At 46.7% G+C, this 17,643-nt stretch overlaps 1 protein-coding gene across 1 annotated transcript in view; it reads right to left on the reverse strand.

Moving 5' to 3' along the window:
- The window catches only part of SPON1 (spondin 1), a 312,814-nt gene that overhangs the window by 16,869 nt on the left and 278,302 nt on the right, over nt 1-17,643 (reverse strand). Inside the window, exon 7 of the mRNA XM_054440180.1 lies at nt 7,464-7,528. Coding sequence (XP_054296155.1) covers nt 7,464-7,528 — 65 coding nt within the window. The remainder of the gene's footprint in view (nt 1-7,463; nt 7,529-17,643) is intronic.

The following is a 17,643-nucleotide window of genomic DNA, read 5'->3' on the forward strand; positions in this document are numbered from 1 at the left end:
TTGACCTTCAAATTTAATTAAGCATCACTTCAAAGTATTTATTCTATAATAAAAAATAATGAAATGAATAAGAATCTATATGAGTTTTCCTTAGAAAATGCTAGATAGGACTGGAGTGCTTTAATTTGTTCAAACTGTCATAAAAATTTTTATGCTTTTGTATATGCCATGTCTTCCAAGATATATTTTGTTAATTTGGTTTCAACTTTCTACCTGGGACTTAGATTTATATCCGTTTTCTAGCAGAGGGTTGATCTAGCCATACCATATACCAGAGTATATGATAAAGCATGATAGACAAAATAGCGTGATATTCAGATAAGACAGAAATATAAATCAGCAACACAGACTGGAGATCCCAGAAACTATAGATAAGGACTATACAAAATAGGCTTTTCAAATTAGGGGGAAAGAAAAGATTGTGCAACAAGTGGGGTTGGGCTAAGTTAACTGTAATAAAAAAAATACTGGATTCACATGTAATATACCACACAAGAAAAAAAAAAACAGACCCAGAGTCAAATAGAAAATAACCAGATCATAGAAAAAAATAAAGCTTTCAGATCTGTTAGAGAAACATTAATTTTTTCAACTTTGAAACAATAAAAGCAATTATAAAGAAAAGAATTGAATTATCTATCAATGAAAACCTGTAAAATGAAAACAGCAGTACTGAATTGGAGAGAAAAATGACATGCTGGCAAAAAATGTCTCCACTGAGTGTGACTGACAAAGTGTTAATATCTATATTATCTACAGAGTTAATCCAAATATGTAGAAAAAGACAATGATCCCACTAGATAAAGAAAAGTTATGAACAGACAATTCACATCAGATATGAAGGCCCAGAGAAATGTTTCCTTTTCCTACATTTGGAGAGGCAGCATGGTGTGGAGGAAAGAACCCAGGGCACTGGTGACAGTCAGAGCTGGATTCGAATCAGCTGCTTTTTTAATAGCTATGTGATGGGGGCTTCCACCTCACCTTTCTTTGCGGTTACTACATCTGCCAAATGGGAGCATCATCATTCTACCCCAAGGTTTTATTGTGAGAAAATTGCTTATCATTGTGAGGGACACATAACAGGGCTTGGTAGAGGTTGATTTTCTTCTCATTCAACTTTTCCAAACAAAATGTTCCAAAACACCATAAAAGAAAAGAGGTATGAAAGGATTTTGATACTGCTTCTAGAGACTTACCATCCCCTCCTAAATTACAGATCCACACCCGTGAGACTCAGGAGGGTTTCCTAAAACACTCATATGCTGTGTTCTCTCTCTCATCCTGAGTTTTCAGAGTTGAAAAAACTCAATCTGGCCACTAGAGGGCGCCCAAGCCATTCACCAGGCTGAAGTTCTGCAGGGGTGTGTGTGGAGAAAGGTTTGAGGGAGGTTCCTGCAACGTTGGAAAACGCTATGTTTATAACCAGGAGGCATCTAGGACTCCAGGTCCATCTGGACCCTTAGATCTACCACCTGCTTCTCTGTCCAAGGCCCGTCTTCCTTTAGCATCCCGAGGACATCGATGGACCTGTGCAGGTATTGCAGGAGGCAGGGAGAGCCCTGACTCTTCCGGCCCAATTTAAGAGAAATCTCTGGCCTCCTGGGGAGCATGGCTTTGAATTTCTGGAGAAGGTGACCATGTCTCTACCCCACTGGCCTCTCAAACACGACCTTTGTCTAATCAATGTTAATCCAGCAGAGTGGCTGGGAATAATTTAAGGTGGTGACAGTGGTTTGCAGGATTCATTTTAAGAAAGGAAATAAAAGTTATTTGTAAAAGTTCCAGTAATTCTTAGCATTCAGATGCAATTGGAGGAACTGGATGATGGACATTCAGAATTGATTTGTAGGGAATCTGGGCATTTTCTACTTAGGCACCGGAGGAACTAGGAAAGGATGTGGGTTTTGTTAAGAGTCTGCCTTTCCTGTCTCTACCTGCACCCTGGGCTGTCGAAGCCACAGCTTGATTTATTGAGCTAAACAAGTCAGCAGCTAATTTGCTCATTCATGGCTGTCCTTTGAGAAGTGGTCCTGGGGATAAAGATGCAGATCACTGAAAAACAAGTCAGTTTCAACGGGCAGGACCTTGCAAAGTAGGTCACCCTGGCTTTCCACTGGGCCGAGGGAGGCTGGAATCCCATTAACCTCAATCAGACAGGCTCAGCAAAGAGAGGCAAGGCTGTTTCTGCAAAACAAAACTTGGCTGCATGTAGGCTTCCTCATTTGACTTCCTAATGAGATTTGGAAGAGGAAAGGGGAGACTGGGGTATGGGAAAATCAAAGGAAAATTCCTTTCCCTTAACAAGCCAGTAGCGCCGAGTGCAGAGGTTTTGGGTGTTTGGGAGGTCTGAGTGTTTGCCATCAATTAATTTTGTTCCACTGGGGCCTCAGGAAGTCTGAGGGGTAGGTGAAATGTGGTAAGGTGTCCCAAAATATTCATTTCAGTTTTTCAGAAAGTCTCTCCCATCTTAAAAAAGAAAAAGAAAACGCTCCTTTGACTCTTTCATCCCCTTGGAGCCAGGTTCTCTTCTTTCATAGCAAACTTCACTGAAGAGTGGTCTGTACTTGCTGACTCCGTAACCTCATGCTCTGTTCACAGCTCACCTGCTCCGGGTTGTTTTTCCTCCTCATCACTCAGCAGAAAGGATTCTCCGTAAGGTCACTGATGACCTTCCTGTTGATAAACCCAAAGGGCTTCCTGTAGCCTTGATCTTTCTTGTTTTCTCGGCTGCACTGGGCACAGCCAACCACTCGCCTCAAACACTTTCTTGCCCTGGCTTTCTCGGTCCAAGCTTCCTTATCAATTTCTTTGCTGCCCCTTTGCTGTGTCCTTTGCAGGCAAGATTCCTCAACATTCAATAGTAGAGATCTTTGGAACTCAGTCCTAAGCCCTTGATTCCTATTCTTATGCCCTTGGCATTGATTGTCTCCCATTCCTTGAGGACTCCCAATTTTAGATCTCAACGCAGAATTCTTGCCCTGAGTTCCAGAGCTATCTAGCCAACCATGTACTTAACACCTCTAACTGGAAATCTTGAATACATCTTAACAACTTACATTTAGAACTGATCCCATGATCTTTCCCACTGAACTTCATCTAATGTTTTCAGCCTTGTGAGTGGCTTCACCACTCCTTCGTTATGCCAGCCAGACACATGGGAAACATCTTGACTGCTCTTTCTCTGCCTGCTTATTCCACCCATCGCCACAGCCTGTTGATTTTACCTCCTACGTGCCTCACACATCTCTGTACCTCTCTCCTTTTCCGCCACCACTACCATCCTAGTGAAGTCACAGTTAATTCTCTCCAGTTTTCTGCAGTAGCCCCTCTCACTGGGCTCCTGCATCTACCCTTTCACACAGGGGCCAGAGTGCTGTTATTGCTTTTTATTTTTTAATGCAAATATGATCATGTCATCCTTTTGCTTAAAACCCTTCAATGATTTACCATTATTATTTGAGACAGGGTCTCGCTCTGTCACCCAGACTGGAGTGCATGGCTCACTGCAGCCTCAACCTCCTTGGCTAAAGTGATCCTCCTGCCTCAGCCTCCCAGGTAGCTGACACCACAGGCACATGCCACCATGCCTGGCTAATTTTTTAAATTTTTTGTAGAGATGGGGGTCTTGCTTTGTTGCCCAGGCTGTTCTCAAACTCCTGGGCTCGAGTGAGCCTCCTGCCTCCACTTCCCAAAATGTTAAGATTACAGTTGTGAGCCACTGCACCTGGTCTTACTCATTACTTTTAATGCAAAAATTCAAATAAAAAATTTCAAAGGTTACATGGCTTGGCCTCACACCAAACTCATCTTTGATTTCTGGATCTAGTTAGACCAAAGCCTTTTAGTGCCTTAGACAGACTCTACTCCCTCATACAGGGCCTTTACAGATACATGATGGTCCTCCAGATTTTCTAAAATGTTCTCCCCTTGGTTTTCTTCTTTGCTTAGTTAATTCCTACTGCTTCCTTACTCTTAGCTTCATTGCCTTTTTAGGGGGAAGCTATCTCTAACCCCCCAGGCACTCTCATGGCACTTTATGCCTTTCCTTCATAGATATGTCACATTTATTTGTGTGATCATTTAGTAAATATCTCCCCCCACTGAATTGTAATCTCCATAAGGAACTGTGCTGTGCTCACCACAGTTGCCCTAAGCACCTTTCACAGGACTTTTTTTGGGGGGGCCCTCCTATCAAGGATGTTTCAATCCTCCTTGATAGGATACAGGGTAAGTGAAAGTAAGATTTTTTTTTGTTTTGGGGTAGGTGTGAGACCATTTGGTGCGGTCACATTGTTAATTTCATGCCAATCAGAAGGCTCATTGGCAGGTATATATGTCTTGATTAATTTAAACATGGGAAAATGAATGAATTGTTACTTAATTGGAAGGATCGTGTTATAGTGAAAAGCACAGGCATTAGAATCAGTCGGGTACTGTTGGCATTCTATATCCACCCTTGCTATCATACGACCTCTGAGTCTCAGTTTGGTCATTGATAAAATGGACATTGCAATACCTACCTCATGGTTATTAGGATTAAAAGGGATAATAAATGTCAGTGCCTACTTGGGCCCAAGGGGATGCTGAAGGTAAAAGGACTGCTCTCTCTTTCCTCTCTCCCTCCCTTCCTCTTTCCTGAATGTGCTTTGATTTGTAGTTTACATCTTTCTAAGCCCAGGCTCCTCAAGAGAAAACTGGTATAAAGACTCCTTAATGGTGTAAAAATTGGTACCCACAAACTCTCCCCACCCCTACCTGCCTTTGATCCCCTGCCCACTTAGAGGACCAGAAGTGAGGGGTTCTTCACACATAGGTTCTGGGAGCCAAGGAACTGGGAGAATCTGAAGAGACAGCAGAGTAAGGAGATTCAGGGTGACCCGACTGGTAACTGATGTTAATTATGTGAAGGGCACCAAGGGCTTTTGTGAATTCACATCATTGTTTTTTGGTAGGACAGGGATGAGACGGGCAAAGGTGCACCTGCCAGGAGAGTGCCCTGGGCAGGCCCTGCCTCGTGTTGCTTCTCCTTGGAGGGCAAGGCATTTCCTAGGCTGGGTGGGTTTTCTCCTGCCCTGGTGTGAGCTTCCTTAGGAAGGATCCAGAGCAAGGCTTAGAGCTCACAGCAGGCTAGAAAAGGCCTCCATGCAGCCAGCTGGGCTGGCCAGCTGTCTGAGTGCTAGTCTCTCTTTCCCTCCTCAGGCCTCCACTCAGAGCCTCAGCTCCGCCCAAGCCTGGGCCAGTCCTGACCAGGGCAAGGAACACCTTCCAGGCACAGCCCCATGTCCCTCCTGCACACAGCAGGAGAGGGTTCTGCCCCTGCTCTGGGGCTCCAGAGCCATCCTCACCCTAACATTTATCCCCTTGGAGTATACAAGGCTGCCATGATGACATTATATTTTATATATTCAGGTTATATGGTGCTGCCTGGACTTGTGCAAAGGGAAAACCTGGAGTGGCCCAACTTTGTCTGTTGTCTGTCTCCTCTCTGGCTGAGTGTTCCAGAGAGCTAGGACTGCATGTGCAGGGCTGGTGCACAGTAGGGAATGAGCCATTAGTTTGCTGAATGGTTAAATGAGCAGGTATCAGGTGCCTCGCCATAGCTTCCCTGCTCCCAGCCAGTCAGCTATGAGCATTCCTCCTCCCTCACTCCTGCTGCCCTATCCTGGGGTGTCTTCCTTTTGAATGTCCAGCACTTTCCTCCCTTCCTATCCTGTGGATTTCACCTTTTCTCCCACTGAGCAGCGTCTCACACATTCCTCACATTGTTGCCGTCTTCAATATTGGTGTTAATGGATGTAGACTACTCCCTAGAGGGGCTGGCCAAGGCTTCTTCATAAACCATCTTCTTGGGGTCAGTCGGGAACTTCTTCTGCTCCAGGCCTTGCATCTTTAAAGGATGAGCAGAATCAAAGCTTGTTCAAGGAACTGCCCAGGATTCGGGGTGGCCTGCATGAGGTGCAGTGTGGGGAGGACAGGAGATGAACCCTGATGTGTGTTCTGCCCACCTGTGCATGCTAAACTAAGGAGTGTGGACTTGATCTTGAGACTAAGCGAGGTCACAGAGGGATGAAGAAGGAGAGGACTCAACAGATTTGGATTCTTTTTTGTTGTTGTTGAGACAGAGTCTTACTCCCATCACCTAGGCTGGAGTGCAGTGGCGCGATCACGACTCACTGCTGCTTGACTCCCTGGGCCCGGGTGATGCTCCTACTTTAGCCTCCTGAGTAGGTGGGACTACAGGCATGCACCACCACACCCAGCTAGTTTTTGTATTTTTAATAGAAGCAGGGTTTCACCATGTTGCCCAGGCTGGCTGGAGGATTTGGATTCTTTTTTTTTGAGACGGATTCTCGCTCTGTCACCAGGCTGGAGTGCAGTGGTGCGATCTCAGCTCACTGCAACCTCCGATTCCCTGGTTCAAGTGATTCTCCTGCCTCAGCCTCCCAAGTAGCTAGGATTACAGACACGTGCCACCACGCCCAACTAATTTTTGTATTTTTAGTAGAGACTGGGTTTCACCATGTTGGCCAGCATGGTCTCGATCTCCTGACCTCGTGATCTGCCCGCCTTGGCTTCTTAAAATGCTGAGATTACAGCATGAGCCACTGTGCCCGGCCAATATTTGGATTCTTAAAAGATCACTCTAGTAACTGTGGATGAGGAATTGGACTGAGGGAGACTACAGCAAAGGAAAGAGGTGACGTGGTCCAGGTGAGAAAGGGTGATGGCTTGAAGGAAGGGGAGGAGAACAGCCAAGTAAGGACTGATTTGTGAGCTGCTCAGAAGGCAGAATCCACAGGGCTTTGAGACTCACTGTACTTTCAATATTTCTCCACATGGAGAACAGCAGGTTTGTTTGAAGGTGATGGGACCCATTTTGGACATGATGAGTTTAAGGTCCAGGTGGACCATCCATGGAGGTGTCCAAAAACCTGACGGATATACCACTGTATCCGTCCATTTGGCAGGAGGTAGTTTTGGGGACTGTCAGCATAACCCTGGTCACCTGACTCAAGGGCAGATAAAATCTCTATGGGATAGAGGAGACAGAAAAGAAACGGGACTGAGAATGGAACCCAGGGTAAATCTGGCTTTCCACACATCAGACTGGCTAAGCATGAGTACACCTGTGTGCTCTGAGGGTGAGGGCATGTTCGGTCTGTTGTGGCTGACAGCATGAGTGAACATAGAACAGTTAATCATCACATCTGAGTTGGTATTAAAGCCATCACATCTGGCTGTGGTATTAAAGCCATTGAGGGAAAACAGAGCCTGAGCCTGCATCGTTGAGAAGATGGGGCAGGTGTGATGCTCTGCACATAGAAAGCATCTTGCCTGCTTGTTAACTGAGAAGTGGTGCTAACTTTAACAGCATAGCTGGTATATGGTGGCCATTAGGTAGGTGGCTTTGAGAAGGGGCTAGGATAAGACAGGCCAAGCGAGGGACTTGTGTTACTTACACGTTGAGAGGCTGCCAGGCTGGCCATTGGGCTTTGGCTTTGATGACGGTGAGGACCTCATCACTCTGCAAAAAAGCACCACAAATATTTAGTGAACAGAGCTGGGCTCATGGGAACAATAGGGCTTTGACCTGGTGACACCGTTCACCCCCACCCCTTACCTGCTGTTGGGGCTCTTCCTGCCTGGGTGTAGAGCTACCTCTCTCTGGGATGGGGGAACCCTGGGGCCTCAGTGATACTGGGAGAGGGGATTGAGTGTCCAGGTATGTCCTGGACACTGAAGGGCCACTGAGTCATAGTTTTGGTTTCCAGCTCAGCCCATCCCTTCCCCACTAGAGCAGAGATCTGGCCTGGATTCTGCCTTGGTTGGCCAGACTCCCATGTCATGTCCATTCCAGAGGGCAGAGCCATGCTCTGTGTCCAGCCACTGAGTGGGGCCTGCTCCAGGCCAGCTGGGTCAGCAGGAGCTGCAATGTGGCTAACACCTGGCCCCGAGGACTGTCCCCCCAAGGCCTGTCCTGCTGGTGAGACCCATGCGCTGGATCAGACTCCCTTGGACGAGGAGGCCAGCACAAAGTCAAGGCCTCACACCTGTGGTGCCCCTCAGGTTCTCTGGCTCTGTTTTACTTTGGATGGTGAATAAAGCATCATAAAGTTATTTTAGGGATAACCGGGGAAACTAGAGTAATTTTTTGAGGAATAATTTGATAATTAACATTTTGAAGGAAAGCACTGAATGGTAATCATAGGGCAAAAATCAGAACTTTGTTGATCTTGCTCAACTTTGAGGTTTGGTTGGGTTTTTATTTTCAATTACACACTGTGGGTGAGGGTGCCATGATCTTTGCAAGGCTGGAGGCCTCCACAGGTCCAAGTTCAGCTTTGGTTGGGAGCTTTCCCCAGAGTGGAGTCAGCTGGTCCTGTATGGCCCCTTTCCCTGGCCTGGGCCCAGCAGTGCTCAGACACAATAGTCCATTGTGTGTGGAAAACTCCAGAATGTCACCAGCTGGGAAAGGAAGGGCTTTGTTGCCAACTGAACAGATCCCTGAGTTCCAGGATAAGAGACTTGCTTGGCTGGCTCATGGCGACAAGGCTACAGTCCTTAGAGTTGTGCCTGGCAGCAGGTGCCTAGAATGCAGTTAGAATGCATTGTGACCTTATCCCTGGTTGGTACCTTGCCAAGAAAATCCCACAGCCCCATGGAAACTGAAAGGAAGGAGGACAGTGGTGTCTCTGAGGCTCAGGCCCAGAGGTTATAAAAAGCTCTCTGGTCCATAGCTTCCCATTTACCATGCAGGAAGGGGCTGTTGGGTGGTGGTGGTGCAGAGGAAGGCGGCTTAGTCCTGGGCGAGGGGAAGGGCCCACAAGGACAGGCCAGCAGCGGTGAGCCACCCAGGAAGCTTGCAGCCTCCTCCTGGGCTCAGGCTCCCCGGGGTGCCCTCTTTCCATCAGATGAAAAAAATCTTCGGATGCACAGACACCCCAACATTCACATGTCTGCAGGCAAAGCATTTCCCAACAGAGCAGTTGCATTTCTTATGCAAAATATATTTATTTGTTTACAGTGTATCCCTTCTTCCCTCCTAAGAAATATCTGTTGAATGACCGAGAAGTTGTTTATCATGAAGTCATATATGGAACATAACCTATCTGTCTCCTGAGTGCCAGCTCCGTGTCTCCCCAGACCTGGTTTTCCTCCAGTCATCTCATATGCCTCATGGCTGAGCCCATCCTCTGACCTCAGAGTCCTGCTCCTCCTCCAGCAGCCCAGCCTGGGTTGAAGGCACAGCTCAGGCATGCCTGAGCCGGGCGCCGAACACCACCAGCTCCCTTCACCCCCGACACCAGTCAGGCTGAGGATTCCTGTGTTCACCTCCTTCCACAGTCTCCCCTCTGGCCGCCCTGTCTCCAGTATCTTCTTGCTTCCCCCAATTCATCCTCCACTTGCTGCAAATCTGACTGTATCTGTCTCCTGCCAAAACTCTTCAAAGGCTCCTCGCAACTTCCATGACAATTTCTTACTTCCTGGGTTTTGCTTATGTGGTCCTCATCATCTAGTTCTGCTCTACTTTTTTTCTTTGATTTTTAATTCCAGAATAATACACACATTGTGGAAAATTTTAGCATCACAGAAACTCACAATGTAAATGTTGAACACAGTCTACTTCAACAGCAACCCTGCCTTCTGTCTCCTTCTCCATTTCCAGAATATTACAGCATGGTGTGTATCTTTCCAGATCTTCTACGATGCACATGTAAGGATGTGTGTGTGTGTGCATGCATTATATTTAGCTTTCTCACCAAATTTGTGTCATACTGAATATCTTGTTCTATACCATGACTTTAAAATATTTCCTTAATATCATATCACAGGAAACTTTCCATCAGTACATACTATATACTATGTACACTATATACTATATATCTTAGCTCTCTTTTTTGATTTTTAAAGTGTTGGATATCTTCAAATTATGGCAAGTCAGGTCAAGACTTATAAAAAGGAAATCCAAGATATCAGATCCTGGTAATGAGATACTGTCTGATGACAATCCCTTTGCTCTTGAAGAAATATTTCACTAGAAAATAAAATCAATGTGGGTGGAGTGAAGGTGGCTGCCAAGTTAGCTGGCCCTGCAGATTCACCTTGCTTTACAGTTAAATTCTGGTTTACAGGTCCCAGCTGATATAGTGATTTTGCTTTTGTAATATATAACTACACACACACACACACACACACACACACACACACACAAATATTGCTTCTTGGCCTTTTGGCCAAGATCAAATGTATAACTCCACAAATATAGTTTGGACCCTACATTACCATTTATTTATGATGATGAAACTCCATTTAGATCTATGGAGGCTCCAAGGATGGTGGGACCATATATGTGGGCATGACAGCTTCCTGCTGTAAATCTTTTCATCTAGTGGTTACACAACATCTGCAGGGTCAACAGCTTATTGTTCTCTTTTTTGGTGATCATTTGAGTTAAATGAAATAAGAAAGCAGGAGTATTCTACCACATTTATTTAAAAAGCTAAATATTTTTGTTGAAGCAGCAAGTTATCTGGTAGAACTTAACTTCTATAGGATCAGAGAGAATCTTGCTCATTCATGGCCATATCACCATGTCCACGGCCGCTCAGTAGATTGTTGAAAAAGCGAAACCACACCATTCTCTTTGATGTATGCAGACAGTTATACAGCAGGGGATGTTCTCTAATTTGTTCCGCTGGCACCATTAGTAAATATTTAGTTGTTTTCATAAATGATGCTGTGATGAAGACTCATGTACATATTTATTTGCTCATACATCCAAGGATTCCTGTGTCATTGAGTCATAGGAGTGATCAAAATGTGAAGCAAATTTAAAACTGTGGTTGGCCCTACCAAATTGCCCTCCAAATGTCTGTACTAATTTCTACTCCCAGCAAGGATGTGTATGTGCCCCTGTTCTCAACTTAGGGCACATGGGATACTATCCATCTTTTTAATGTTTATGAATCCAGCAGGCAGGAAAGTAGCGTAGTTGAGAAGCATAAGCTCTGGAATCATACCTGAGGTCATATGCTGATGGTACCATTTACTAGCTCTGTGTTTTTGTTTTGTTTTGTTTTTGAGACAGGGTCTCACTTTGTTACCCAGGTTGTAGTGCAGTGGCACGATCTCAGCTCACTGCAGGCTCAGCCTCCTGGGCTCAAGCAATCCTCCCACCTCAGCCTCCTAGTAGCTAGGACTACGGGTGTGCACCACTACTCATGGCTAATTTTTGTATTTTTGTAGAGATGGGGTTTCGCCACATTGCCCAGGTTGGTGTTAAACTCCTGAGCTCAAGTGATCTGCCCACCTCGGCCTCCCAAAGTGCTGGGATTACAGGTGTGAGCCACCATGCCCTGCCAAACTCTGTTTTTTTTGGCAAGTCTTGTGACCTCTCTTAGTTTTCTCATCTGCGAAATAGGGTAAAAAGAGGATCTTCTGCATGTGGTTGTTAGGGGGACTAAATGACAACTCATGTAATGTGGCAATGAAGGGCCTGGCACATAGCAGGTGCTCCACAAAAATTACTGATCATTCTTATTCTTACTTACATTCAGGCTAAGCTGGTATCAGAATTGACTTGCCCTGCCCGAGTACAGAGACTGGAGCGAACAGTTGCAGGTACAAACCCACAAAGCCTCAGGAGAACTTCCCTCCATTGAAAGCTAAGCTCTGAGTCTCAGGAAGCGTATGATGGAAGGCTTATGTAGCTTGGATGAGGGCACTGAGGCCCTGGGCATTTCACATTCTGAAGAATGAAGGACTTAAATTCAGAGTAAGCAACCCACACTTCAGACTTAAATGAAAAGCTTATTTTAACAAGTCTCTAAGGCACAGACAGGAACTTTCAAGAATCCTTAGAGCCCCTTCTCAGCTCCCACAGGACCCTTTTCAAACAAAGTGTCTCAGGGCATCCATTGTTCATGGTTCATTCGGATGATGCCAACACTTTTCTAAAGACATGCCAATTAAAATAGGAAAAAACCCAAAGATACTACAGGTCACTCATATTCATCTTCCATTTTGCTTTTGTAAGAATATTGTGGGGATATAATAGCTGTACTTGTACCTCACAGTTACTGGTACCAAATGGGAACAGCATAGCCCCTAACAGGCCATGGGCTGAGGTCAGGTCTGGAGGGAAGTGGGTTCATGTGGAATGAAAACAGATCTGGGACAGATCTGTTCTGGAGGCAGCAATTACATCAATACCAGGAGATAAACAGGGTGGTCTGAGCAGAACAGAGAGTAAGACTGTGAGTCTAGGGTCAGGGCTGGTGTCTGAACCAATCTTACCCTACGCTGGCCCTCCTCTGCACTCCAGAGCCAGCCACCCAATGAGGAAGAGCTCCGCACATCCCAGCCGTGCCCACAGCAGAAGGCCAGAGTCTGTCACCTCCCCCTGCCCCTTTCTTCCTAACTTTTTGACTTTGTCTTCCAGTCCTGAACCACAAGCTGTTTCCTCATCCTAAACATTCCTTTGCTCCTGGTAGCACTGAGGCTCAAGACCTCAGTGTGGAGTCAGCCTGGCCAACTTGCCTGATGCCCCTGCCATCTCTCCTCCCCACAGGAAGAGAAATGGGGTGCAATCCATGATCAGAGAGGGAAAGGAATAGAAACAGGTGGAAACAGCAACAATAATAAAACAATAATTATTTATTTTTTATGTGCTAAGCATCTTTCTAACCTTGCAAATTGCCTAATAGATAGCATCTGATTTAATCCTTACAACACATTTGCAAGGTGGATATATACTTTTTAATCCTCAGAAACACATTTATTCAGCCAAATTAGTTTCACAGTTAGTTAACTGGCTGAGCTACAGTTTAGACCTCAGTCTGATTCTAGAGGCCACACTCGTTGCCACCATGAACCCAGGCAGAGGGGGCCTGAAAGTACACACTGTGGCACAGGAGAACCAGGCCCACCCCTCCTACTTCTGCTGCTCTTAAGGGCACATCCTAGCCTACTTTCAGTTCTGCATATCACAACCACACGTGGAAGACTATCAGACCATGTTCACAACACTGAAAGTTAATGCTGTTCTGACCACCGGTTTTGATGAAGCCGGGGAGGCACAGGCTCCTTGGGCTGAAGAAAAACTGTCTGCTACTAAACAGGGGAAAACCCAGTGCCACTAATTGCAAATGCAGTGATACGCAGCCATATACACAGTGTGCATTCCCCCATTCAGCAGCTTGTTTCTTACAGAAAGCTTTGGAAATAGCTATCATGCTCTCCACTGCAGATGAGGAAGCTGAGGCTCAGGGAAGTCAGGTCACTTGCTGACCACACAGGAACCACGATTCCAATGCAGGTGTATCTGACTCCAAACTCACGCTCTTTCCACTTTCCCTGACTGTCCTTTTTCTCCATCCTTCTCTCCTCCCTCCCCCATGTTGCTCATTCTGCAGTGAGAGCACAGCTGACCCTGGTTGGTGGCTTTCTCCAAGGAGCCCTTGCTTTGAGGCACAGGCTTACTGGGGTTCCCTCTGGGAGAGCAGTGTCTGGAATCTTGCATGGAGACCCCGGTGAGCACTATTTGGCCCCATTATTTGCTTTTTCTCTTTCCCAGTTGCCATGCACAAAAAATATCCATCCTGACAACTTCTACCTCTGAAGGTAATTTTTTCATGCCTGGGTGAGTGTTCTGGTGATGAGTAGCAGGAAATGAGCCATTTTATGAGGTGATAACAGGGCTATAAGCATCTTTAAAACCAATTGTGCCCAACGGTAGCCTCCCCTCATTTCAACAGGCTCTGGGCTTCTCAGGTCATAAATAAAACAGCTCATATTTGGTGGCACTTTGCAGTTTGCCCACGGTCTGCACTGCTGCTCTCTGAGGAAGGCAGGCGTGTGTCCCCATTTCTCAGGTGAGGCAACTAAGACTCAGCTCTCCTCTGACAGCAGATTCACTGCTCCCCTCAAGGTCACCAGTGACCTCTCCATGCCAAAGCCAAAGTCAGTGCCCAGCTCTCAGCTCTTGTGACCCCTCAGCAGTATTTGACACAGCTGGTCACTCACTCCCTCTGCCTTGAAAAGCTTTCTCCTTGGCTCTGGGACTTGCTGCCTCTGATTTTCTTTCCACTTCATCAACTGTTTCTTCTCAGTCTCCCTCGCTGACTCCTATTCACTTTCCTCTAAAGCTTGAAGTGCTCCAGGGCTCAAGCCTTTGGTCTTCTTCTCTTCTATCCACACTCCCTTGGTGATTTCATTTAGTCCTCTGCCTTAAAAAGCCAACTGTGTATATGCTGATGATTCCTAAGCTGTAATCTTCTATTGCAAACTAGCCTCTGACTCTAGACTTGCATATCAGCCACTCAACATTTTCATCTGGGTATCTAAATGGCATCTCAAACTCAACAACGTGCCTGAAGCCAAACTCCTGATCTTCCCCTCCCTAAGCCCAGCCTCCTTCATTCTTCCCATCCCATTACATGGCAATGCCGTACCTTCAGTTCCATCCACCCTGGATGCCTCTTTCTCTCCCACCCTGTACCTGATCCATCGGCACACCCTGTCAACTCCACTTCCAAAATATCTTCATGATCCAACCACTTACCGTCTCCTGCCTGCCTCCATCCTGATCCAAGCCACCATCATCGCTCAGCTAGATGAGTGCAGTTGCTTCCTAGCAGGTCTCTCTACCTCCCCTCCCTTCCTCCAGACTCTTGTTCATGCAGCGGTCATATCATGCCATTCCTCTGGCCAAAATCCTCCAGTGGCTTTGCATCTCACAGCAGACAGGACCTTGCTCTGGTCCCCCACGCCCTCCATGGTCTGCCTGTCCTCCTGAGCCTCATCTCTTACTACTCTTCCACAACCTGGGTTTCGGCATCCTGGACTTCTTATGTATCTTTAAACATGCCAGGCACACTTTGCACTTGCTGTTCCCTGTGGCTGGAATGCTGTTCTCCCAGATACCAGAGCACTCTCTCCTTTGTTTCTTCCAGGTCTTTGCTCAAATGTCAGCTTCTCAGTGAGGCCTTTGATGTCCATGGCAGGTCCCTGCCCCCTTTTTGACTCAGCATCCCTATTCCTTTAACCCAGTATCTTTTCTTCATAACATTTGCCATTGTCCAGTTGACTGTGCATTTTGCTTACTTTTTTTTTTTTTTGAGGCAGGGTCTTTCTCTGTTGGCTACGCTGGAGTACAGGGGCATAATCATGGCTCACTGTAGAATGACCTCCTGGGCTCAAGCCATCCTTCTATCCTCAGCATACCAAATAGCTGGGACTACAGGTGCCTACCACCACGCCCAGTTACTTTTAAAATTATCTGTAGAGATGGGGTCTTGCTTTGTTTCTCAGGCTGGTCTCAAACTCCTGGGCTCAAGCCATCTGCTTGCCTCAGCCTCCCAAAGTGTTGGGATTACAGGCGTGAGCCACCGTGTCCTGCCTTATTTACTTTTTATTATCTATCTCCCCCTGCTAGAATGGAAGCTCCAAGAGGGCGAGGGTGTTTGTCTGTTTTGCTCACTGCTGTACTATCAGTGTTTAGATCTGTGTTGGGAACATGCTCAACTAATACTTGTTGGATGAATGAGAGGCTGTGATGAGGAAGGGGTTGGTGTCCTCCGAGGCCTAGTCCGTGGGCACTCCCTTGATTTAGGATGGAGCCAGAGCAGTGTGAAGTGACATTCATAGACCTGGGTGTTAGCTGGAGGCGCTGGAGGAGCAGTGAGAGTCCCAGCATAGAGCCGTGCCAGCACGGCCAGGTAGAGGAGGGGAAGGGACAGCATACAGAGGCCACTTTGGGAACCGTGGTCAGAACTCACAGGTTCTGAACCTGGCTCAGGTGCGCTGGCTGGCCGTTCATAAGTGCTCATTCTACGCCCTGTTCCCCGGGAAGCAGCTACCATTACAAGCTGCTGTCTGATCAGCTATTTCAGAGCCAGAGAAAGTATCTGAAGCCCATTAGCAGATCCACTAGAAGATGATGCATTTGCACAGAAGCATTTCAAATTCAATTTCTTTTTATTTCTTTTCAAACACAGCTTGTAATTTCAATGGGAAAATTGCATAATGTCCATAGATAACGATTTTCCCCTGAAATGGTTTTGTGGAAGCAGCTTGGCATTTCTGAAGCCAGAGAGGAAGGGACCATCAGAGCTGTTCTGGGCCTGCCCCACTGCCCCTCCGCCCAAGGGCTGCCTCCGGTGGGTGGGAGCTCTGAGGACTCACATCACCCTATGACCTTCTGTGTGCTGGCATTGGCCATCGGCATTTACTTAGCTTGTCCTTTGGTAACTGAAGTACCATCCTGGGTTTAACCTAATTATCTGCATTTTTACTATGTTCTTTTTAGTGCTCACACAAGTCTGCTGCTCCCCTGAGTAAAATCAGTGAGCAAAGGAGCAGAAGAGGCTGATGGGGCATGCCTGCCTCCCATCCCACCAGCCCCCAGGACCTGCTTTTCCGTGGTCCGCCTCCCCATCTTCTACCTGACCTTCAGCAGTCAGAAAAACCTTAGTGCCAAGGCCAGAGCAAAGAAGGGAAAAGGGGGCTACAGCAGAAGATATTCAATCGTCACGTAGGTGATGCCAAATCCAAACAGGAGAGAACATCAAGCAAGGGCTGTCTGCCTTCAAACAGAAAGGGCTGTGAGGAAGCCCAGACCATAAGCCAGGCCAGATCTGACTAGAGGTGCCTCAACCTGTAAGGGTAGTGCCCCTTTCAGCACCCCTAACCCTGCCCCATGGGAACACATCCTGTAGTCTTCAAGAAACAGCATTTGTGGCCGGGTGCTTTGGCTCACACTGTAATCCCAGCACTTTGGGAGGCCAAGGTGGATGGATCACCTGAGGTCAGAAGTTTGAGACCAGCCTGGCCAACATGGTGAAACCCCATCTCTAAAAGTACAAAAATTAGCTGGGCATGGTGGCAGGCACCTGTAATCCCAGCTACTTGGGAGGCTGAGGCAGGGGAATTGCTTGAACTCAGGAGGCAGAGGTTGCAGTGAGCTGAGATTGCACCATTGCACTCCAGACTGGGTGACAAGAGCAAAACTCCGTCTCAAAAAAAAAAAAAAAAAAGAAAAAAAGAAAAAGAAACAGTATTGGACACTCCTCAACCATGATTCCCATCCCCACTGCCATCCCAGGGCAGGTCCTGTCCCAGAAGCCAGCATTAGAGCAGGGGCCGCATTGCATCCCTTCTATATCCCCAGCACCAGCCTGGCTTGTGAGAGGTATGCAGGGAATATTTAAGGGATAAATAATAAATTAGTTAATTAAACAATTAGTTAACAATAAGCTAGAGGAAGCCTCTGGCCTTGGCTGCCCTCCCAGAGGGTTTAGGGGCTCTTGTTCAGAGTGTGATGGGACTGGGACATGGCTGAGGGGTTTGTGAGGAGAAGAGTGGTATATGACCTGATTCATATTTTTAAAGGATCCTGCTGGCTGCTCTGGGAAAGTAACTGGAGTGGCGTAAGCTGGGGAGCAAGGACCCCAGGCAGGAGGCCATTGCTCTGTCTGGCGACATAGGGCCAGGGAAGAGCAATGGAAGGGGTGCAAGGCATGGGATGCAGACATATTTTACAGGTTGGCTCGGCGTTATCTGCTGAGGGATTGGATGTGAGGTGTAAAACAAAGAGGGGTCAAGGATGACTCCAAAAGGAGGTGTCATGTAGGAAGGTAG

Source organism: Pongo pygmaeus, chromosome 9, assembly GCF_028885625.2.
Source record: "Pongo pygmaeus isolate AG05252 chromosome 9, NHGRI_mPonPyg2-v2.0_pri, whole genome shotgun sequence".
Taxonomy (NCBI): Eukaryota; Metazoa; Chordata; class Mammalia; order Primates; family Hominidae; genus Pongo; species Pongo pygmaeus.